This window comes from Apus apus, chromosome 4, assembly GCF_020740795.1.
Source record: "Apus apus isolate bApuApu2 chromosome 4, bApuApu2.pri.cur, whole genome shotgun sequence".
NCBI lineage: Eukaryota > Metazoa > Chordata > Aves > Apodiformes > Apodidae > Apus > Apus apus.
The window spans coordinates 12,104,526-12,128,898 of NC_067285.1; the positions used below are offsets into that span (position 1 = coordinate 12,104,526).

General features: G+C 40.7%; 1 protein-coding gene across 1 annotated transcript in view; it reads right to left on the minus strand.

The window, feature by feature from the left end:
- The window catches only part of SORCS3 (sortilin related VPS10 domain containing receptor 3), a 279,339-nt gene that overhangs the window by 130,062 nt on the left and 124,904 nt on the right, over positions 1 to 24,373 (minus strand). Inside the window, exon 4 of the mRNA XM_051619113.1 lies at positions 1,783 to 1,941. Coding sequence (XP_051475073.1) covers positions 1,783 to 1,941 — 159 coding nt within the window. The remainder of the gene's footprint in view (positions 1 to 1,782; positions 1,942 to 24,373) is intronic.

Genomic DNA, 24,373 nt, shown 5'->3' on the forward strand with positions numbered 1-24,373 from the left:
CTCTGTTTCACCAACAAGCTGCAGAGCACCTCATCTCTGCTCTTACTCTGTGGACAAATATGTCCAGTTCCTGGGATAAAATGCAAGCAGCCTCAGAGAGTTTCTAACTAACAATTAATTTGCCTTGGCTCTCTTCTGAGCAGAAGAGAACAGCTGAGGTGAGCACTCAGAAGGAGCAGAAGCAAAAATGCATCTGAGCTACTGTTGCTGTACAGGACCAGGGAAGTGTAATTACAACCTCACAGTCAAGCACATGTGCATACTTTGTATTTTGATTTCTCCCTCCTGTGGCTAACATCATAAAAATACAAAGCACTGGAAACGTAAGTACAGTGTTTTGACCCAAGAGCAGATGCTCTGTGCTCATGACAGCTGGATCTCTTTGCAAACGCACACTCAGCATGTCATACCTGGCTTCTCACATCTGTGAGTGCCACATCAGATGTCTGTTTCTTTCAGGGATGTTGTACTTTGTACAAACACCAGTACCATTTAAAATATACACCTCCAGTTTAAAAGTGGTATTAAACCATTCTATGATATCAAATAGATTGGTCTTCCTAGGCTACTTCAGAATCCCTCTTCTAGTGAACATCTGAGTGAACAAAATTATATGACATTTGAGAAACTCCTTCACACCTTAAGGACTTCAGACTATGGAAGAAGAGTATTTACAATAGCTTTGTGCTTGCAAATGTCACTCAAGCATCATCAGTAGTATAGCAGCAAACCACCTTGTGCCTGCCATAACATTCTGTTAACAAGTGGGTGGAAAGGTTACACTTGGAAGTAGAGCAGTGGTAGATTATTTGATTATATTCTCAGTAACTACTTGGGTAAAGACTTGCACCAGCATTTAAATTGAAATTTTGTCAAATACATCCTTAAAACTGGGATATGAGACTGACTAGTTTCAAAAACTTCCAAAATAACTGTAGGAATTGAAAAGTATCACCCACAACATACACACACACTTGCCAGATTAATGCAAAAAACTTTAAGTGGCTCTTCAGCATGCTTTTACTTTCCAAAGTCTATGGATGACAGAAATGGAAGAAAGATAAAAGCCTGGCAAGTTTTAAGCTTTCTGAAACTTAGAACTTGATCATCCAGTCTATGTCTCAGCTTTTGGGACTGCTGGTCCCAAACTGAAGCACACACTCTATAGCCACAACACTTTACAACTCACATTGCACCTGAATTGCTCCGCATCTTTCAAGACCAATGAGTGCCATGTACAAGCAGGTTTGCTAAGGACAAAAGAACCGACTCGAGAGTCATCTCACTAACAGAAGGCACTGCAAAGTGACTTTAAAAGTGGCACACAAATAAGTTTATTACCTGTGGCTGCTCGCTGATTTCTAGATAACTGAGTTCAGTTTGCAAGCTAAAGAGTATCCCATCAGTGCAACTACCAGGTGTTACAGACCAACTCAGCCTGAGTGCTTGATCCTCACACACAGGTCAGCAATTACCAAGGCCTTACAAATCAATAGATTTTTAGAACAGCTCCATACGTCATGTCAAATCTCAGATTATTTTTATCCTTCATACTGTGATCACTACTAAAAGTTCCACACCCATCACGATCAGTGTATCGCCTTGCTTTAGCAAGCTTACTTTAGAGTCACTGGGTGGGTTTTGAGCACATTAAATCTTGCAAGGTGAGAGCAGCAAAGCATACAAAAATTTCTTAACCATCTCTGGAAGTGCAAAGTTCTAAATGCTGTTCCCTTCAACACTTGACTCAAGAATCATTACAATATGAAGTCAAGGGTTTACCTTTTGATCCAGACTGTAGGCCAAGATCCATTCCTCCTGCTTGGGGTGGAAAAGCAAGCTCTGGATGTAGAAGGTCAGACGGTACTTCTGATAGGTAGCCCCTTCATCAGAGCTGATGAGTATGCTGCTCTCAATTTCTGGATCACTAAGAAGCATGATCTAAATAGAAAAATGGAGGGAAAAAATAGTGTTAATGGAGAAGTGATTTAGAAATGAGGTCATACAGTGCTGATTCCTGTTAGATGCATTCCGAATATTGCTCAACAAAAAATAGGGGTCTTATAGTGTTTCATTTCCATTTCATTTGGCAATTCATTCAGTGTTGTTGTTGGGGTTTTTTTTTCAACTTTCTCTTTATCCAGATAAATTCAGAAAGGCTAGCAAAAATGAAAAGTGCCATGTTGATATCAAAGCTGGTTTTGGTTGGGTCTAACAACTTCAGACAGCCACATCAGACTTTCCTGGTTCTTTTCCAGTCTACCACCTTTCATGCCCTATGTGGAATACTCTCTCCAAAAGTACACAACAGGGCATTCCTGAGATTTAAGCCTCACTATTTGGCAGCTTGCAGAGGTACGAATTAGAGCATTGTGTCCCTGGAGTCACAAAATGCCTACCTGGATCAGCTGCTGAAGAGTCCACAGTCATGTGCACAAACATTGACACACAATCTCATATATCATGCTTCCAATTTATACAGCAAGAGATATTCATTCACTCAGTGAACACATAATTTTCCCCAAGCACAGGAAAATGTATGACCTCAATTTGTACAGGGAGGAAAACACTTCTGAGCCTCTAATTTTAATTGGAAAATTATTACCAATATTTCAAAATGGGTTGATTATCAGATGGCATGCTCTACATAAATGTTATCAAGAAAAATGTTGTGGAAGCATTAACACCATCTTATTAACATCTGGAGAAAATGACATCACATTAAAGCAAATGCCAGTACCATAAAATAATGGCAAACAGCAGGAAATAAATTAGACATGTGCTAAACACAGCAGATTCCTGATACAGTAGCTTAAACAAATCCAGAAACTGCCTTTCAGCACAAAAGTAGATCCAGAAAGTTCCTTTTTTTAGCTAGTTACCAAATGATCAGCTAGCTGAGATCCACTGCAGTTTTGTTACACTCACATGTCCACGTTAACTTTACTTAGACACCTTCAGAGAGCTCCAACTTCAAGACTAGGATAGGAAAACACATTAATTTTGATTGCAAAAATCAGTTACAAGAAATGGTAAGGCCCTTGGCATGTTAGATGTTGATCAAACAAAAAAATGTCAGTGCTTGTTTGATCTTAAGCACTTCATTAACTCCATGAAGTCACCAAGGAAAAGTGAATATAATGTAAATGGTTTCTGATCCTTTCCATTAAGAAATGAAAAGGCCTTTCAAGCTAGAGCTGAATGTGTCCCCAGGGTGAAGCCACCCATATGAATCCTGCTTGAGCTCAGAGCTTCTTCAGTAACCCTCACATATACGACTTACTAGCCTCATAATGCAATTTCCACCTGCTCCCATGGAAAGCCACACCATAAGTCCTGAAAAAAGTGCACTTGGATTGTGTTCTGGTGTACAGCATGGGAAACAGGAAAGGTGCCCACAGGCAACTGACTCCCTGGGAATTAGTCTTGAAAATAGGTTCCAATGGTCTCCACCTGGAAGAAAGCTTTGGTACATTTCTCCTTTCTAATCAGATCAAAATATGTATTTAATTTTGCTCTAAGCAATAAAGGTTTCCCAACTAATTCAAGATACATTTTTTATGTCACTGGTGACTTAGATTCAAAGACATTTTTTTCCCTCAAGTGTACCCCTGTTCATTTAAAGCATATTGTCTGTGCCAGACAGAGAACTGCAACATACTTTAGCAAAAATCACTTCCATCTGCAGAATGGAAGAAGGATGTAAGATTGCCAATATAACAAGATATTCCAGAGAGATCTTACATTCAAAAGGAAGGAATTCAAGAATAAAAAGATTTTCCACCTGATGGTGCAGAAGGTTACAAAGTTAATAATGCTGGATATTAAAAGGTCACTGTTAAAGTTCTGCCCTCAGATAAGGAGCACAAGACAGCTAAAAGTTGCATAGACCTGATGTGGTAGGCACATAAAACATCCACTCTGCCCTTTCACATGTGATCTGCAACACTTCAGCAGATAACTCAAGAAACAGGTCAGATGAGATGGGAAAGGTGATCTTTCCACCAAATGGTTCACAAAGCCAGCAATTTGTTCTTCTAGAAGCATAAGAGTAGCTGCAGGATCAAATAATAAAACGATCAAGCCAGGAAAATTAACAGCTACAGAGAAAGCTGGAAGAGTCTAACAACAGTCATATCTTGCTGTAAGTGACATTATATTAGTTGTCCAGCCCCCTTCAACCAATTCTGGTATCAACCCCCATTTCTTCTAACAGAAAAGAACACACCCAACATCTCTGCTGCCATTCATCCTCCCAGGCAAGGCTGAGCCCACACAAAGCAGAATGGAAGAAACAGGAGGTTCAGTCAGAGTGAAAAAATAAAGGCCGCCACCCATCATGCAGTTAGGACTGGTCCACAGTTTTGTTATGTGGCAAGCAGGAAAAGAACAGTGGGAGACTCTGGACTTTATTGTTGGTATTGTCTTTTTTCTGCTTGACACTATGGGGGAAGGGGTCAAGTGTTGGAAGGGGAAAGAGCAGGACATTTGTCAAAGGCCTAAAACCACCACTTCTCATTATGGGGCCAGGGAGAAGCATCCACCACAGTAATGATTTAGATTAATTGCTTTTCATTAGGAACCAATAAACAAACTCCAGTCAGAATAAGCATTTCTGCCAGCACCCTGTGTTGCCGTTTATAATTGCCATAAGGAAAACCAAAGGAGCACCAGAGAGTTGTCAAATGTAATTTATAGGTTTTTAAGATCTAATCATTTTCTAAAATATTAAATTAAATGGCAGCCTTTATTAAAAAGGAAATTGCATTTCACCTTGCTATATTCTAGAATATATATACACACACATATATATAAAACATTATTTTCCATTGCTGCCTTCTCTACTTTAAGTGAAGAGGGGAGGGGGAGGCAGGATTGATTACTGCTAACTGTAAGTCCTTGAAAACACCCTTGAGATGAGGTGGATTATACTACATAGCTTTTCTTCTAGAGGCTATAGCCTGACCTCCAAAATTCAGTGGACAATGGATGGCAAGCACCAGACAAATCAAATCAGGCTGACAATTGGACTGAACTTCAGGTAGCTCTTTAGGAATGCGGAGGAATAAACCTGTCTGGCATATGGTGTATCTCCTTTAAAGCAGTAGCTTTGGGGGCAGTGATGATTCATGTAGAGCTGTTCTTAATGAACTCCAGCAGAACACTGGACATCAATGGGGGAAGCACATAGAAGGGAGATGATTCAGAGAGGCCATCTTGCAAGGACAACTTAAACTACAATGTGTGGAATGAGATGTTCAACACATGACCAGGAAACACATTCAGCCCTGAATATTTCAAAGGGATTTATCCCAGGAAATAAGCTGCACAGGCTGCAGGCAGATAAAACAAGGAGGGGAGGTGTCATACCTGTACCCACCACGATGTATTTGGCACACAAACCATGGAAGTAACTAAGAGTCGCTTGTATTTGTTGGATAGCATGTAGGCCTCTTAAAGAAACTGAACAAATTCAGAGGTGGGGAAGAAGGAATGTGACAGCATCTCACAGCACAAATCCACCAAAAGAGGCATGCTCTCTGTTGGGGCTAATACAATAAAAGCTAAGGCAGGATTTGTAACTAAGAATTTGAGTTCCTGCTACCCTGATTAAAATTCCAGGTGTGTCACTGGGTAAGTGCAAACACTTTCCTCAGTATTGATTTCACACAGGCTACATGCAGGTGAGTGAGTCAGGGTGGAGACACACTCCTCTTCCCTTGCTCCAAGCCAGTCGTGTACAAAGGCAACTGAAATCTGGAATACTGAGTCACACTAGTAATGAGCTAGTACGTTTCTCATGGGCACAACACTACAAACTGCCCAGGCTCTGCTGGCTTGGAGCTACACGTAGCCTGAGCGCATATCTACCTGAGTCTGCCTATTGCAGCCATGCCAAAGCCCTGTAGCTCAGCAGTCAGTTCTCTCAGCACCTTCTGGCTCCACCCTTGTGTTAGTAGCCCTACTTGGCACATCACTGCTGTTCTTCTCCTGCTGCATCCAAAGCACAAGAACAAACCCCACCCCCACCATACTACCTGTATCCATAGCATCAGATCCAAAAGCTTTATCACCACTCTTGCTTCCTGGTTCTGTTACCCCAACACAAGAGAGATTCTGAATCTTTTACTAAACTACCTCTGAACAAAAAAAATGAAACAACCTGCCACATAAGACACATTTTTATTAATATTAGTTTCCATTGAATTATTTTGTTTTTCTCAACCAACATAAATTTTTACTGTAAATCACCAGACTGCACTGGTTTAAATCAACACAGAGAAGTTTTATAGGTACAATATATGTAGCAGTAGTACCACCGAGCTACATAAGCAGGTAGCATCCCAGTAAATTAATAAAGAAGACAGGTTCAAAATAAATGTCTTTTGTTCCCAGAAATAAGTAGATAGCATTAAACCATTGTGTACTGCCTTCTGATTTTCCCTTTCATTTTAATGTGCTTTTCACAAGCGATCCTTTTCAGAGGTCCCAGTCACATTCTCATACGCCTATATAAAGTGCTATTCTGAAAAGAAATAAACAAAGTGGTTTAAAAAGAATCCACCTACAAGCCACCCAAGTTCCATAGCTACAAAAGAAACCCAGCTCTTAGCTAAGTATCTGCAATTTGCTCTGTAGCACTGCATTGTTCTCTTCTGCAATTGAAAATGTAGTTCTGCCACAAACACTGCTGCAAAAACAGCAACTTAAGGTTTCATGTTTAGAGCTTCATAGTGATTTCCATATCAAATATGCTCAGTTTACATGTGAAAAGGCTTTTTTTGGCCTCTTTCCACTAGACACTCAACTCAGAAGCACTTCAGGTTCTTCCCAAAAAAATTTTAGGTCCTTCTTAAAGCCAGGCTACATATACACCAACAACTGGAAAACACAAATCTGATTTAAAAAAAGACAAAAGCCTCCCTCTCTGCTCCCTCTTTCCCCCCCCCCACCTTTTCCATTTTGATTTAAAATCTTTAAAGGATTGTATGGTTCCACAAGACCTCTGGAGCTAAGCCTACTTCCAAAAGTTCCATGCTAGCTTTGAGTTGTAAAAGGCAAAAAGTTTCAACAATTTATGCAGAAAATGTCAGTACAAACAGAGGATTTTTGCTTTATTTGGATTTATGATGTTCTTTCCTCTTTTTGAAACTGAAAAACCAAAATCAAATGACATTTAAAGGCTTAAAGACACAAAAAAAAAATTTCTTCCTTCAAAACATCAGTTCATTACAAGTTTCTTCAATATCAATAGTTTGGAAAACTAGGAATTTTTTACTACTGGAGCATTTTAGATTAAATGTTTGACAATCTGAAATTTCTCACTGGAAAATATTTGGTTATTCATTCCCCTCCCATTCCTCCTCTCTCCTATATCATTTTTGCAGTTGGCTTCTCTGCAGGCTAGAGGATGCCCTTGGAGGTATATAAGAAGTTAGAATACAGCTACACAGTGTATCTGAAGCCCTTCTATGCGAATCCGATGGAGGACACATGCAATTCATTGCAAAGAAAATCTCACCCCTTGTTCTTCTCTCCTCACCATGTGCCAGTTCAATTAAAAAAAATCAGTTTAATTAAATCAGCCCAAGCCCCTTTGAGACAAAAGTGTACTGGTATCACAAGTAACTGTCTACTTACCAGTACAAGTAACATGCATATGAATCAGCATCAAGTTAAAAATATCTTTCCATGATTTGCAGTAGTTTAGAAAGTACATCTTAACTTTACACAAACTTTTAGAGAAGATGTTCAGAAATGGCTAATACCTGCTCACTGCCCTCTATCATAGAATCATAGGGGTTGGAAGGGACCTCTGAAAATCAAGTACAACCCCCCTGCTGTAGCTGGAACATCTAGGACAAATCACACAGGAACACATCCGGATGGGTCTTGAAGGTCTCCAGAGGAGACATAACCTCTGTGTGCAGCCTGTTCCAGTGCTCCATCACCCTCACAGTAAAGAAATTTTTCCTCATCTTGAGGTAGAACTTCCTGTGTTGTAACTTGGTGCTGTTTCCCCTTGTTCTATCACAGAGCACCACTAAAAAGAGACTGGCCCATTCTTGACATCCATCCTGCAGATATTTATAGACACTAATAAGGTACCCTCTTAGTCTTCTCATCTTAAGACTAAACAGCCCCAGGTCTCTTAATAGACATATATGTAGATATTACTGACTCCTGCAATAGTCAGAATTAGAGGAAGCCAACCTCTTCTTTCCAGTCACCAATACCAGCATGCTAGTCAGACAAAAAAAAACAGGAGATGGCAGTGACAAAAAAATCGATTCTAGAGAGAAATCCTATTTATTTACATAAAAGTAAAGCAATTTACCCTATTACTTAGTGACCAGAAGCTGTGAGTAGAGAGGGACATCTACTCTCTGGAAAGCCAAACAAAACAGCCATGAGAGGCCAGGAACTTCCACATAATTATTAAATTTGCAACCCTGAAGGAAAACACTCATTGCAATCCATTGTGTTAAAGAGTAGCCCAGATTTGGGGCTCCTTCTTGCTTCATAGGGTTCAAAAACTTCCATAGTGTTAAGGATAACCTCTGGGCATCAGTCAAGCAGTAAAGGTGCACTGAGCTTTCATGACAGATAAATCGTCTGGACCTACCCCATTTCAACTTCTTGTAACTTCACTTCTTATTACCCAAAATTTAACATTAATAACAGATTTATTAATTAATATACTACTAGATCACCATCTCTCAGAACCATAATGCTGTAATCTTAAAGTATGAAGTGCACTGCACTCACTTTATAGGGTTTATGAAGCATGTGTTATAAAAGTACCTCAACCATAAGGCTTTTATACCTTGGCACTCACTTCAATACAATCCCATAAAATTCAAGCAATCTTTAAGTGTTAAAGGTGACTTTCACTACTGTATTTATTATTGGATAATGAAAAATGAGTCAGGCACCCATAGAAACTGAGCAATGAAATAGAGTTTCCTGAGACTTTTGCATTGGGTCTGTGTTATATGTACCGTGACCAAAGAACCAAATAGCTCTCTCAAGACCTTTAAGGCACTTCATGCTAACCTCTCTTGAGAACTTCCTTCTCATCAGAACTTCTCTGTAATTACAAACCAACCTCAACTCTGCAGAATCCCATTGCTTGTCACTGAACTTTCCAGACGTCAACAGATGCTTCTGTAAGCATTCAACTCCTGTGAAGGACCTTCTCCATAGACGGGAGACCGCATCTCTCTACTCCAGTAAATTGGCTTGAGAAGACAGCACAGACACTAACATCAGGGGGGACCCCATATGTGGGTTCTCCAGCTTTCTAGCATTAAGAAAGCATGATCAGAGCACATCATGCTGTCCAAGTTACATGCAGGTCCCATGTCTTTGTAGAATATTTTCTTTTGTAGAGGGAATGTGAAAGAAGAGGACTGTTACAAGGTAGAAAGTAATAAACTATAAAACAAAGATGTTTTACTTTATTTAACCTAAAACAGCCGGGTCTTCTGGTGATACTGAAACACAAGAGGACATCACAGGAGTGCCTGTTCATTTTTATGAATATCAAATCCTCTTCTGAAATGCAGTATGTAAGGATTCTGCTATCCCCTTATTATATATATTTAAGGGTTTGTAGGGAGAGAAGTAATGGATTAAAACTGGAAGAGGGAAGACATTAGGAAGAAATCCTTTAGTGTGAGGGTGGTGAGACACTGGAACAGGTTGCTCAGTGAAGTTGTGGATGGCTCCTCTCTGGAAGGGCAGATTGGATGGGGCTCTGAGCAATCTGATCCAGTGGGAGGTGTCCCTGCCAATGCAGGTGGGTTTGGATCTATATGATCTTTAAGGTTCCTTTCAACCCAAACCATTCTATGATTTAGATAGCCCATCTTCAAAGTTGAGACCAAGCTTCATCATAAGATTTCTAAGTTGTACCACAACAAAATTCTGTGTAGATATCAAGACTGTTTTGTCAGTCAGAAAAGATGCAAGCATAAATTTGCTGTCCAAACAGCAGGTTCCACCTGCATCAACCAACTCAGGTTCACTATTGACTCAAAAAGCCCCTCTTCAGAATCCTAGTACTGTCAGAAATAAAACAAAGTGGTTAACCTACAACCAACCCAGTATGTGCCTTGTCTCAACAGAACTTGGAAACAATAGTTCAAGAGAGCATAAGCCTGGCCTATAAGGCTGAATAATCTATGTGCATGAGATACTAGTATCACACTCAGACACTAAACATGCAGTTGGAAGATACAGTCCCAGCATGTGCTACATATAGTTGGCTCAGTCAGGGAAGAGTACTCACTTAAGATTATAGCATCTCAGTAATTCCTTGATTTGCTTCTTGTAAAGATTAAAAAGGATAGAGATGCCAGAATGACTTTGGGGAGCCTCTGACATAGAGCAGTTTGGTGTCAAAATAATTGTTATCTATTGTCCTCCTGTCTGAAAATCTGGAAGAGAGATATCTTACATTATTAACTCTGAGAAGAGACTAGTAAAAGCATGTCAAATGAGGATCAGCACCACCTTGCCTTCTCTAAGGAGATGCACATCATCCTGCCATCCTTATTTACACTGAATAACTCTGGTTAATCTTTCTGACCTCTATTGTGTCTCACATCCAATTATATCCCAATTACAATTACTACTACTTGTTTAGATTTGACAAAATTAAAAGAGGCTTTTGAAGTTGCAGCCACACCTGCCATAAATTGCCATACCAAAAGAGCACACTGCTGAATTCCAAGCTCGCACACCCCATACCCAACGGAGAGAGCACTTCATTTAATTACCACCTCCAGCAGCTGGACAGGACCACAGATGCACCTTGCAGCCTGCCCTGAGGATCAGGAGCAAATCAAGGCTAAATTGCATACAAAGCAAGAGCCTCTGAAGGAAAATGACTCCGCATTCTTTCTTGGCAAGTGGGAAATGAAAACACACCATGGCTGTTAAGCTTAGGCAAAATCAGAGCTGGGAAAAGAGCTCAGACACTCAAAGGCTGCCATCCTAACCTGCTCACAAGCCAAATCCCAGGCTAGATCCAATCTGCAGGCACGGAAATGGAATAAGTCATCGTACTAGACCCAACAAAGCAGAACATCTCATCTTTGTTTTATTGCTAAGCAGGTCAGAACAACATGTCTCCCTGCTTTCCCTTGTCTTTTTGGCACTGGACACATGTACTTTTCACTTTTAATTACAAGGCACAGCAAGCGTTTGCTTGTTAAATTTCAGGTGCCAGGGGAGATGGAAGCCATCCAAAAAGCATGTGTTTGACCTGGCAAAGAGTGACTGATTGGCAACAGCCACATGCTTGTTTGTAAAACCTTTTCATTGCCACAGCAAGGCAGAGTTTACCCAAGGTTACTAAATCCCATTATATTCTAGTTACAGCTGCAATTTCTCCAGTTCCCCACAGATCATCAGAGCAAAGTCCTCTGCCACAGTAATCCCACCTTTCTAAGGCCATTTTGCCAAAGGCTTTTCCGTATCACAGCATGTCTACACATAGTTCCCCTCCATGAACTGCTAAACAGGTTACAACCATCACTACTTTTGGCTGGTTTTGCAAACATCCAGTTTGACCAGCAGTTCTATGGTTGGCCCTGGACCAGAAGTAGAAGGAACCCCAGCTGGTGACCTTGGGCAACGACCAGTGCTTCCACAGGAAAAATAGACAGCAAATCAGCAGAGGAGAAATGTAAAGATTCTGATGGATATTATGCTTTTCTCTGGAGTCTGGTATTTCTGCATGGCCATAGTTTTGCATGATGGCTTTCTACTCTTCTCGATTCTACATGGAAAACCCCTAACTATTGCAACATCTGGCACATTGTGTTCTGGTCACCAGTTTGTTCTAGTGGCACAGAAGAGCTCTGATCCCAAACCGTCTGCACAGAAAGAGAAAAGCAGCATTCACTGTTATAATTATGTCATTTTAGTAAACACATGGTTGTGCCATCCTCCATGGAACCACAAAGCAATTTTCACCATTATGTGAATGTATCAGGTAAGCAGAAACAGTTACAGAAAGGAATGTTATCAGTAAGGAGAGGTGGTGTGTGCCATGCTGCTGCAACTGAGAACACCATTTATATATAAACACTCCTCTTATTACAGGTCTCACTTGGGAGAACACTTTACGTGTGAGAATAAGTTTACTCACAGTAGATGTCCATTGATAGTTACTCATGGGGGTAAATTTTTGCAGGCAGTATACAGCAGTCTACTTCATTTGTGGACAGTAAATGACAGTAGGCATTTCATGACTCTTTAGGAGAAGAAAAATTGTATTATGTATCTCTATTGAGGCCATTAAACCTGAACAAAATTTAAAATGCATCATTGCTTCTCCTCTGCTTTCACACTTTATTTTTCTGCTTTTTAGTCAGACTGCAGAGAGAACACAGACAACAGTAAGCATTATCAATGTTCACATCCAGATGCTAATGATCTATCTCAATTTACTTGCCTGGCACCTAGTGCCCATATCTCCTCTAACTGTCTCTAATGTACTTCTTTTCCTAACATTCTGCCTTGCCCCCACTGGAGGGGAGACCAAGGATGTAGGACAAGGTCTATCCAGTTTATGGATGGAAGGCTGAGGACCCTCAAAATTAAAGGTTAAATTTACAAAACATGATGGAATTGCAGTGCTCTGCACAGTAGCACTTGACTCTAAGCTATACACTGTGGTTGCAAGCTACACACACTAACGCGGGTGCCAAAAATCCTAATGTATGGGAAGGTCCAGAACCCAGGAACAAGAGTGACTACTACCAGCTCACTGTCTTTGTCATTTTCCATTACATTTGCAAATTTACCTCCCAATGACACAGTCCTTGCAGGTTTTTAGTAGAAGTCTTGTCTACAATTATACACTGAGAAGGTGATTGCCCCAGTGACTGTGAACCAGAGCCACCATGTCCTGTTCTAACGGGATAGCTCACTGAGAGCTCGCTGCTTTGGTAAGTCACAAATTCTCTTTTCCATATCCTTCCATGCACATACATGAACCCTGGTCACTCCAGAGTCCCAAAGAGCTAGTGTTAGAGGAAAGGGAATAGGAAAAGGAAACACAAGTTTTATCTGCAGCACAACCCTGACACTTTGCTTTAAGAATCAACTAGCAAAAGTCAGAAAATGGCCAGGCTGACTTCATCTTTCCACCAACTGCCAGGTCCTGAACACCATCGCTTCTGCTCACATCGCCGAGCACAGCTGCTTCATAGGGTTTGTTCTTTCTTGCAGCCATCTTAAAGGATCAGGCTGGCCTGCCATGGAATGGCTCCAAGGCAGGCAAGATATGTGAGATAAGCTATTTGGTCAGAAAAAGGACAACCTGATGTGCTGCAACAGAGAATTAAAATATTGTGGGACCCAATGCAAAAATGCAGCACCAATCTATCCTTAGAACTGGGCTAAGTCTGAATTCCCCAGATTTATAAGAAAACTACAGCCTGAGTTTCCTCTAACTCCACCTGTGCACCACTTAGAAAATCCCTATCATCACCACCAGAGTCCAGCAGCATGTCTCTATACAATGAAAACAGGTATTTTAGGACAAATAGGCTCAAGGGTAATGAACTCTGGCTAGTGCAAAAATAAGCCTCCAGTACTCTGAGACCTGATAGTATTTCCCTAAGATCTATTCAAGTCAAGCTCCATGCTGAAGAAAAACTGCTCCTAACACAGTTATGCAAGGGTTTCCAGGATCCAAAGTGCTGCTTGGGATAAAGCATTTTGGAAGAATTGATCACAGCAGACCTGAAATTAGAGTTACTACATTTCTACTATAAGAGGCAGATGTGCATATATGGCAGACACTGAGATGGTGGCCAACATGTACACTGCAGACTCTGCTAATCTATTCTATTTAAAAACGAGAATTCACTCAAGGAGTAGCACTGAATTTCTCTAGTTTTCATTTTGGAAAAGTATTAAATAAAAAGACATTTTACTACAGATTACTGGGTTTGAGAGCTGGCAAGGGGTTGTGAGTATTCTCCTCAAAGAAGAATTAACTGTGTCCTGGTAAATAAGCTCTTATCAGCAAAGATCAAGGTCAGAGCATTATGGAGTCTTCAAAATGACCCATCTGCCCCTTTTCCAAAGAACTGTTCTCCACCCATTCTATTATTTTCCCTCCTTTTTAATAACAGGACATGCTGACTCGTTATTATTGATTGATTATCGTGCTGTCTGTGAAGCACCATTCCCCTCCTCATTAATTCAAAACTACCTCATTTTCATACTTCATAAATTAATATATTATTGAATCTGCAGCAGTAAAGGAGATGGCCATGTTTCAGAGAGGTAAGGAGGGTGGAGAAAGGAATGAAGTCTCATAAACCTGTCCTACACCAAGACCTGCAGCTGTGTCTAACCTGCTGACAGGCTGGGTGTTAAGTACAGGCAGCCCTTTACACAGCGATGCATCCTGACAGTCCCACTTTGTCCCTGTAACCAAGGCAAGTCAATCCAAAACCTCCCACAGGTCCATGCTTCCCACTTCACAGAAGCAATGGTCATGCTTAGTGACAAACTTGCAGCTTTCTTTTAGGGAATATTATAACTTCTGATCTGTCCTTTAACACTTGCTGGCTAAATTAGAGCAAACTACCTCTCTATTAAATACTGACGGCCAACTGCCAAGTCCACACCTAAATGTGGATGTGACCTTTCTAGTTTTAGCTGATCTCTTCTCTTTACAACCTCACACCATTCCTAAGGTTCTGTAGGGTGCTAACTCCAGCAATACAAAGTGAAGCAGGCAGAAAAAGCAACAGGAGGGTGGACTGAGTTCAAAGATGGCAGAGATGGCAGCCCTGGCATAGATGAGCAATACTAGCCTGCCAAGCTGAGCCTTACCTTTTTGCCCTGAACTTTATTTGTAAATTCTCTAAAAGCAAAGCTGACCTACTTGCTTGGATTTCTCCCATCTTTCCCCCTTGCAATCTGACTCTCCAGCCCCTCCAGCAGACAACAAAGTGCAATGATACAGTCTTCAATCAATCTCAGGTTTTTTTAGAATTTTGGAGCTGGAATTGTATGTTTAAAGTGACAGATACCTAACCTACCTTTACCATCACAAACATTGCCAAACAAATACTGCTCACACACTCAATTCTTGCACACAAAGCAACCTCAGGTAAGTGTGCAGGGTAAATAAGTCCAAAGGGTCTGAATTCTGATTTGTCTTCCCCTAAAATCTGTGCCTGCCTTCATTAAAGTGATCATCTTTCTTCCCAAAGCCCAAGGAAGCATCTAAGCAGGGATTTCAAGATCACAGTTCCAGTCCATGGTGGCTACTGACAAGCCTGACTGCTTTTTCCTTTCATTTACTCATACATCTTGTGTCTACATTCTTACTTTTATCAACCAGACTTGAAATATCTGTAAAGACTAAAATTACATTTAACAAAACATTTTTCATAAATCAAACTTAACCTTCATTTTATTCCCTATCTTTATTAATTAAGTCCTGCACTAGATTTTCATTCCTGTTCAATACTTACCTCAGCATTAACCACACCTGTATGAGAAGTTCAGAAACCTATGATAAGTGCAAGTGAAAATTCTTGGAAGGCCTAAGTACAAAGACAAGAAAAGCAGATGCATAAAGGCACAGAGAGGTAACCCTAAATTTAGAATTTTATAATATATGAAGTTTTTTCATCATCAACACTGAAACTCCGGCTTTCCAAGTAGTAACTTTAAGACAGGTAGAAACAGAAACAGACAAACACCTTTCTTCTAACCCTCTCCCATCCACCCCACTAAGTAATGCGATAGGTGAGCAATTTTTTTTTATTATTATCTCAATTGTGTTTATTTTCAGAAGCAGCTGAGGAGCAGTGGGTGAGGTTTACTGGGGTTTGGCATTTTTTTGGTTTTTTTTTAATGCACCTGCTTTTTTCAGAGAATTAACTGAAAAAAGCCCCAAGAATCTTCAGTTTTCATGTTCATATATACTGAGGGACAGCCTTCCCAGGAGTACAATGACCAGATTGTCCCTGTTTAAGAAAGGGGAAAACTTCCATTGGGAATCTCTCACTAGCTTTGGTCCTAATTTTGTGCTGTCTGTGCTGACAAATGGTCACATCCCAGATAAGACATACTATATGACTTCCATTTATCTCTATGATTTATGTCAAGTCAGAAGTAGTAAAATTAAAATCTGCAAACGAACAGATAGCAGTTTGTTCTTTAAGTACAGGAGCTTACAGGTCAGGTCAGGTCCCAGTGGAGCATCTGACATGCCCCACAGGCCCCATAGTCACAGGGTGCAGCAGGGCAGAGCACAGTCTCACAGAAGCCCCTTGATTACAAAGATTCACAAGGAGGCACAATCCCCAAATACAGTAATAATAATTATTTTAAAAACAAACCAAACTTACTTGGGCATACCAAAAAAGACCCTGTATTCAAAAGAGTATTTTAATAACACTAATCTTTAGCATTTACATCTCAATATCTTCCATCCATTGACTTTGAACCATATTAAAATATTAATAGATTAAGTCATCCAGCATTGGGAAAATATATTTCTTACACAGGAAAGGTCAGAGAAAGCTACAGAGAAAACGTGACTATTTTGAATTCAAAAGAGACAATAAAAATCCCTTCAACAGGAGAAATTCCTAAAGCCCTCTTCTCAAAGTATTCCGACACATCTGTAACTCAAGGGATCTCTTTCACACAGTTCAGGTCATGATTCTGCAAATATTTATGAAAATTCTCTCTTTTTTTCAGGTGATAAATTCAAGTTGAATTAATCAGACAAGTAGAGAGAATCCCGTGCACAAAAGCTCACAAGACTGCACCTTGTAGGTAAAATACATCATGTCACATATCCTTTGACTTTGCCATGATGTTGTGGGTCACCTTAAGGAAAGCATCTTTCCTTCATCAGTAAGTGAAGAAAAATATTAATTCTTTATTCCCATCTTTATTCCTGTATTTAATTTGACAGTTCTGGAGAGTGACACTGTCATTGAAGTGTATTTATGAGACACAATGCACTGCCGGACTAACCAGACCACAGTCACATTTGTAGAACACACTGGTATAACCTGAGCAGACAAATCTGAGCTCAGCTAATCCAGATGCTGTGTTTTAGAGCTACAGCCCTTCCTGTACAGCAGTAGGCAGGTTCAGCCCACCTGGGCTCTAGACTGAGCAGCATGGTTTTGGAGTGCTGAGAAGCACAGGAACATTATACATAGCTCAACAGGTCCACAGAAGGGGTGCAAGAAGAGACTACTACATCTGCATTTGCAGCTCAGGTAATTTAGACCTTGTTAATGGCAGCTGCAAAACCAAGAGATCCTTAGTAACTGAATTTCACAGAGCTGAAAGAAAAGATTTGGGATAAAAGACAGTAGAAATAACTAACTCTATCACCCCTGCACTGTGGCTCTACCTCAGCCCCATTGCCTTTGTGTTATAAATACATTCTCTGAGATACACAAGCAAGAGCCAATTTGCAGCACATGCTGTTTATCGCAGTGTCCATATAATAAAGAAAAAGGGCCCAAAGAAACCTCCTATCTGCCAAACGGCTTTAGACTACTCAAGAGCTCAGTTCCTCCCCAATGGCTTGGGATGCAATCTTAGGAAAAAAAGCAGCAGATGACTAACCAAAGCTGTGGCAAGGGATGGCAGCTGAGGTCAGGCTGGATTAAGCATCAAGTGTGTGCTGGAACCTCTGCCTCATCAGCTTATCACACATTTAATGAGTGAGAAGAAAATAAAATGCTGTAGAATTCCCTGTGGGATTAAACAGACTAAGAAATAAAGGCAAAACCAAAATCAGTTTGGACCATAGTTCTGCCCTGAAGCTTCAGTCACATCTGAGGTAATTCCCTTTGGATATACATGAGGCCAGGACTGTGTTTGCTCTCAGTTATTCTCCAAGTGAGCAAGAAGAAATAAGGAGATCAAAGCAACTTGTGCCCCATTAGGATCAGCAGTTCCTGTAACAAGAGATGCCACTCCCACTGTGCCAGCTAGTTTGCAGTCAGATAGATGCATTCCTCTGCAATTTCAATATTACAGTCACAATTAACTTCTTCCTTCATTAACCTGAACTGCAACACAGCATTGCTCTCTGCCAGCTCATAAACAGTTGCCACGCTTCATCCCCAAGAAGATGCACAGAAACAAACAAATCTAATTAGATTTAGCTTTCAGAGCTTCTGACTCTCTAAACGCCTCTCAACACATCTAATTCTGTATAGCCAAGTTCAGAGGCATAACTAGGTATGAGAGGTGCTTTTATAGAATTGGAGATTTGGACTGTGCCTCCATTTTGACTCAATGACAACTAGGGAACTAGTATGCAAAACCATTTTCTCAAAGCTCTTTAACTGAGCACAATAACTGCTTTATACTGTTTGCAACTACTGTTCTAATCCTTTAGCTAGAAGGTCTATCTATACACAAATTTTTTAATGCTTCAGTTCTGGTATAAGGGAAAAATGTGGGGAAATCTCATTTCAATCCCTTGCACCTGGGTGATATTTCTGTGCAGGGAGTAAGCATAAAGGACTACAGACCTTTTAATTCTTCAAGTTATCAACTACAACAATGAGTGCATACGAAAAGCTAAAGATGATTGCATCCAATTGAATTGCAAAGCAAATTCATGAAGGAAGGTATTTCTCAGACTTCAGAACTGGCACCTTGGATCTTAAATGCAATCAGGACCTCCCGTTAATCCACATCTCATCTGAGCAATACTATATACACGCAAGTGCTTTTTGGTTTGATTTTGTCAGAGTTGTCATTCTCTTCCTTTTTCCTCTCTCTCTTTTTTTTTTTTTTAATGCTTTTTAATGCTCCTTCCTCTCAACCTCCACAGGAATCCCAAGGGTAAAGATAAAATTTTTGTAGTGAAAACTGGGTTTTCAACTAAACAACACCTTCAGCAAAAGCATTTACTCTTCACAGAACATTTCATGGGAAAAGTAATACATGTAGTCTATGGTTCAACAATAATTCCTTGAGCTTCAAAATGGCACTTCAGTGCCTGAAAGAAGCCATGCTTCAGATATATGTGACTTCTGTTCTTGTCTTCTTTCTGCACCCTTTGGAAGGACTTTGTATCCCTCTGTGAGGCATCAATTCTAAAATTAATCCTATTGACAACCAAGAAGAAAGCAAATGTTCTCAGGATAGAGGATCTTACCCAGCAGACCAAGCCATGCTAGAAAATAGGGACACGCAGCACTTCAGCTCCAAACAGTGTCATTTTGAAGTGCAGAAAGTTAGTCAGAACCACAGGCTTAATTATTTTTGTGTGGAAATTACCCAATTTTCTAACAGAAAGTTTTCAACAAAAAGAAAAAACAAATGGGATAGAAAGAAAAACGGGAATTTAAAAAGTCAACAGAAATGTTCTTATTAAAATAGAAGATACTTTTTCCCTTAGTGCTGTGGAAGAAATAAACAATCTAATTCCCAGACTGCTGTGAAAATCTGCTTCTAGCAAAATGTAACTAACGCCCAAAATACAGCATTAAATTAAAGGTCAGCAGGGAACTGAGATCTCTGCCCAGCAGAGAGCACACAGCCTTTAATCATATCCCTAAAGACAGACAATAGGCTATAGGCTAGAAAAGCCAAAGCCATGCATTTTGCAAGTCTCAGCTTTTCAGAGCACTCAACCATCTGCTCTTAAATCCCATTCATCTGGAAGGAACGGGTGTTGTTAAACAAATATGAAAGTTTCTCCTTTCTGAAGTTCACCACAGAATTATCAGCCTTGTTGCAACCTACATGTTAAACAGGCAAAACAGATGCTTCTCGTGTGGTATCTCAGGCCGACAACCAGGTGGACAGATGCACTGAAGGGGAAGATGTGCCTTGGAACACACTCTGCCTGATAGAGCATCTTAGTAGTGGTAGAACTGTCAAAACTGCAAGCACTTGGCTTCTCACCAGGGCTCCAAACAGTAACTCTTGAGAAAGCCATAGCCCCCAGGACTTCAGGTTTGTCTGACTGCTAGGTCTAATGATCACCTGAAATTTCATAGCATAAATGAGAACTCAATGCAGATTTCCCTGATCCAAATACAAGTCCCCAGTGTGCAATGAAAGAAGAAACAGTCCAAGCATCTGTAGGAGAGTGGAAACAAATCTGGCAGTTTCAGCTCCCAGCAGCAGACACTGTACACACAGTTGCAAAGTGTTGTGAAACCCTGAGTTTGTTCTCAGTAGAAGGGAATTAGCAGCATGACTGCTCCATGACAAGATGAAGTAGTCCTGGCTCACGGCAAGAAGAGTTTTGGCCCCCAAGCAGGCAGAGGGTATGGATTCACAATGGGCTGCAGCCTGTTTGACTCTTTCCTTATGTTGGCACTCCAGGCTGGTGTCACTTCAGGTGGCCCTGATCACTAGCAATGATACTTAAGAGGCAAGAGGAATCATAGCTGGGAAGAAGTATTCTTGGCAACTTCCTTTGGTATCTGCATGTTGTTACATCAATTTAATTATACCTGCAAACCTCAAATTGCACAATGGCATAGTGCCTTTTCCAAATACCATCTTGAGATTTCTAGGAAATGGACACCCCCTGTTTCAGCTCCAAAACCAGCCATCAGCAGGGTAGGTCAGCAGCTGGGAGCAGACCCTCTGGGACCCAGAACTGCCTCTGCCAAACACCACATAGGGACACAGCCAAAGCCACCTTAGCTCAGTGTTTTGTTTAACTCTGTGCATGAGGAATGTTGGTATCTCCTAGTGGCAATGCATAAAACCAAGGAACCCCCATAGACTAAATCTGGCCTCTAAGCTCTGAACACCAGCACAGTCAAGAGGTGCCCAGAGAGCACCAAGGCTGTCCCAGATTTATCAATATGATAACCACAGTGACTGTTTCCTCAGCTTTCCTCTCTCAGCTGCTTCTCTCCTCTTCAGGCAGAAAGAAACGATCTCTCCACTGATAAACACTAGTGACTGATGTGTTTCAGTGAGGAGCAAAGGGCAGGACTGAGGGACCAGCTGCTTCCAGACTGCTTCAGCATTTTCCAGTCTTCTGTGTCAGGAAAGACACTTCTCTATTCAGTAGGACATCAAATACAGGGGATAATATTCAACACCTTGGTGGGGCTCTCCAGTTAGGGATGGGAGACACACACGGGAACAGCTTAGAATGAAGCCTAAGATAACACTAAATTAATAACATTTACTAAAAATATAACCCAAACAGAAAGGAGAGTTTTTAGCTCAAAAGAAGGCCAGTGATACCCAAAGTTAACTAGGGACTTGCTTTTGCCATAAATTCTAAATAGTAGATGCTCAGACAGTAACTTTATTGGGGGCAGAATAAAACCCAAAGAAAATAAAATGCTTTAGGACCTAAAGAACCATTTGGTCATCAAGTCTGACTTCCACTAGTAGCTTGTGTTCCAAAATTTCACTACATCACTCCAACATTAAACCAAACATTTCTTCCAGAAAGGAATCCACTTTGTAAGAAAAGGATGCTGGGGTGTCATCATTCAGGAGGGTAAGGCATGCACCAGCTGTGGCTTTCTTGGGACCCTGAGACAACGGAAATGACACAGGCCCTCAAACCATGGGTTGTAGCCATGTCTCACTTAGCTGCTAAGCCTCTGTGTTTCAACTCTGGCCTCATCTGATCCCCCATATTACAATAAGCAGAGATGTTGCTATAGAGAAATTAAGAGTCCCGTCATGACCTGGCACAGCGCTGAGCAGAGAAACTCAGCAGAATCTGCCAAAAAACACTAGTATATCCACCATTATTTTTTCTTTTAATAAAAGAAATTTGAAACAAAAAGCTTTTATTTTAAAAGAAGGGGGGGAAAAGCTAGCATTTAAATCCTCTTGCCTCATAATTGAGCCTAGGGTTATGCCACAATTCAGGTAAATGACGTTTATATAACTGGCATTTGGCTGAATGCATAATTCCTGTATAACAGCTGAAGAGAGGCATTTTGGGTCTTCAAAGAAATCTGACAGGTAATTCCCACTGTAGTTCTGCAGGGTAGCTGAGAGGTAATTATCCTTCTCACTAGTAAATCAATTAAGAACAAATGTATGGAAAGCTCTTCCCCTCCTCCAAGTAACTGCTAATCCTCTAAGCACTAATGACCAGGCAGGTCTAGCAACAGTGTGCAACCCCATCAAAAATCAGCAGGAGCTGAGAGGTACATGCAGGGTCCAACCACAACCTGGGAGCCAATGTCCCAGGAGAAAATACCTTACTTGGAAAGGGTCTGCACAGTTCAGTGTGTGCACGGGCCCTGTGGATCTGTGTTACTTTTGATATCCCCCTCCCTGTTTACTGCCTCAAAGACCTATTTTTGAGGCTCACCAGAGATCACTGCATTGTGTTCAACTATCCAGCATTTGTGCTCTTAAAGGTGAAACACAAAGGATCTGGACTTTCTCCACTAGGTTGCAACTGATTCATCTCACCTACTACTTTGTGATTCATTACTGGTGGTTTTCCTCAGGAGCTCAGCAAAAACATGATGCTTACTCTGCAGGCCACTGTAACAATATTCACCCAGAGAGACCTGAAGAAGATTACAAGCCAAGTGTATTTTTTTTTGCAGCACACAACCTCATGAATTTGTAAGGGAAGTGTGGACGATAAACCTGCTAGTGAATCTGACAAATCCCAGAAGCTTTAATCCAGTGACATCTTCTCCAGGCATTTTTTTAAACGTTGCATGAATGTTTGGAATTGCTTTGACTGTCACCAAAGCAGAGTCAGCTCCAGGTTCAGATAAACTAGTTGTTTAACCATGCACAGCAACAGTGCCCATACACTTAGCAGAAGTAGAAAGAACAAAAACAAATTTGCTCCTACAGCAGCCAGCACTGAAGATGGTTTTCCTATGGGGTTTCCTTACAGCTCATCTCTCCATTTCAAAAGATTTTTCAGAGGGGAGGAAGAGGAATACAGAGAGTCAGAAACAATTTCCTTAAGACATAAGACCCCCAAATATTTTTTTAATTGCCATCTGAAGCAAGAAAACAACAGGTAAAGAGAGATCTGCATGCCATTATATGATAAAATGTAGGTGTTATTAATCTAAAAAAAGGTGAAAAAAGACTGTTAAAAAAGACTGTTAATCTGTAAAGCACAATACTTTGAGAAATTCCAAGAAGATAATCATATATCCTAGTACTCCAACATGTGAGGAACACTTTACACCAGTGACGTAGGATTTCTAACTAAGCATACTGCCTCTGATTTTAGGTGGGCAGAGTTGCTTTGGAAACAGATTGAAAAAGAATTAACTCTTCAATGGCCACCATATTGGATACAGGAGGGGTGTGAAGGCCACGACAGCTCATTACGATAAAGTTCTTCATTCTGTTTTGCTCAGAAAAGAGAAGTCAAGGTAGTTGTCACAATAATTCAGCTCCTGCATCAGAAAAATTATGAACTGACCCATAAACTGCCAATAGTAATCAGAGCTATGACTGCCTTAAGGTTGCATACACTTAAATTAACATTGATCCTGAATACTCTGTAGACTGATCAGTGATGGAAAATCCAATAGCAGTACAAAGAACAGTACAAGTAGCAAAATACCAGTTTGGAAACCTATTTTGATGGAGAAAGGAGATGGGCAGTTTGGAAGTGATCAAGCCAAATGCACTGCACCCCATCCAAACACAACTCCACTGTCAACAATTAGCTGCAGACTGCAGCCCTTCTGTGGGTAGCTGAAAGTGTCTTTGTCCCACCACCTCCCTTGAACCAACACATGCAATTATTTTAAACCAAAAGTCACTGAGTAGTAACTCCGGGGCTGTGCTCTGTGAGCCAGCCGCAGCCCTAATTGCATCGTGTGGGAAGCATGAGCAGAGGGTTTGAAAGCTATGACTCCATCTTCTCTCCTACACATTCAAATAAAATCTTAGGTCTCCTACCCACTCTCCCAGGCATATTCTGCTTTCAGCCCCCTTATATGATGTAACCAATGAAAATGTCATTTACATCTTTACCTCCAACTTCTAGCTAGGGAATGCATAAAGGGGGAAAGAGTCAAATGCAGAAATAAATGCCTTTTATTCAGTATTTCTAATAATAAGGAGACAGAGAAGGTAGAGAGAGGAGTGTTAGTCAAAGTCAGTACAAGCAAGAGTCCCGGAATCATTTGAATGAGTTCAGCTTCTTAAAGTCAGAAAGGAATAAAAGCAACTCTTGTTTCTCTAACACATTCATGAGGAGATTAAGGGCTCCATCCCTACCACAAAACCAGACATAATTATACTGGATTCCGTGGAATTGCCCTAGTGCAACTTAGATGGCAAATTCAAGCTCTTGTGAATTACCAACGCGTTCACTTTAGGATTGTGGGCAATGGATCACAACTCCTCTCAGAATTAA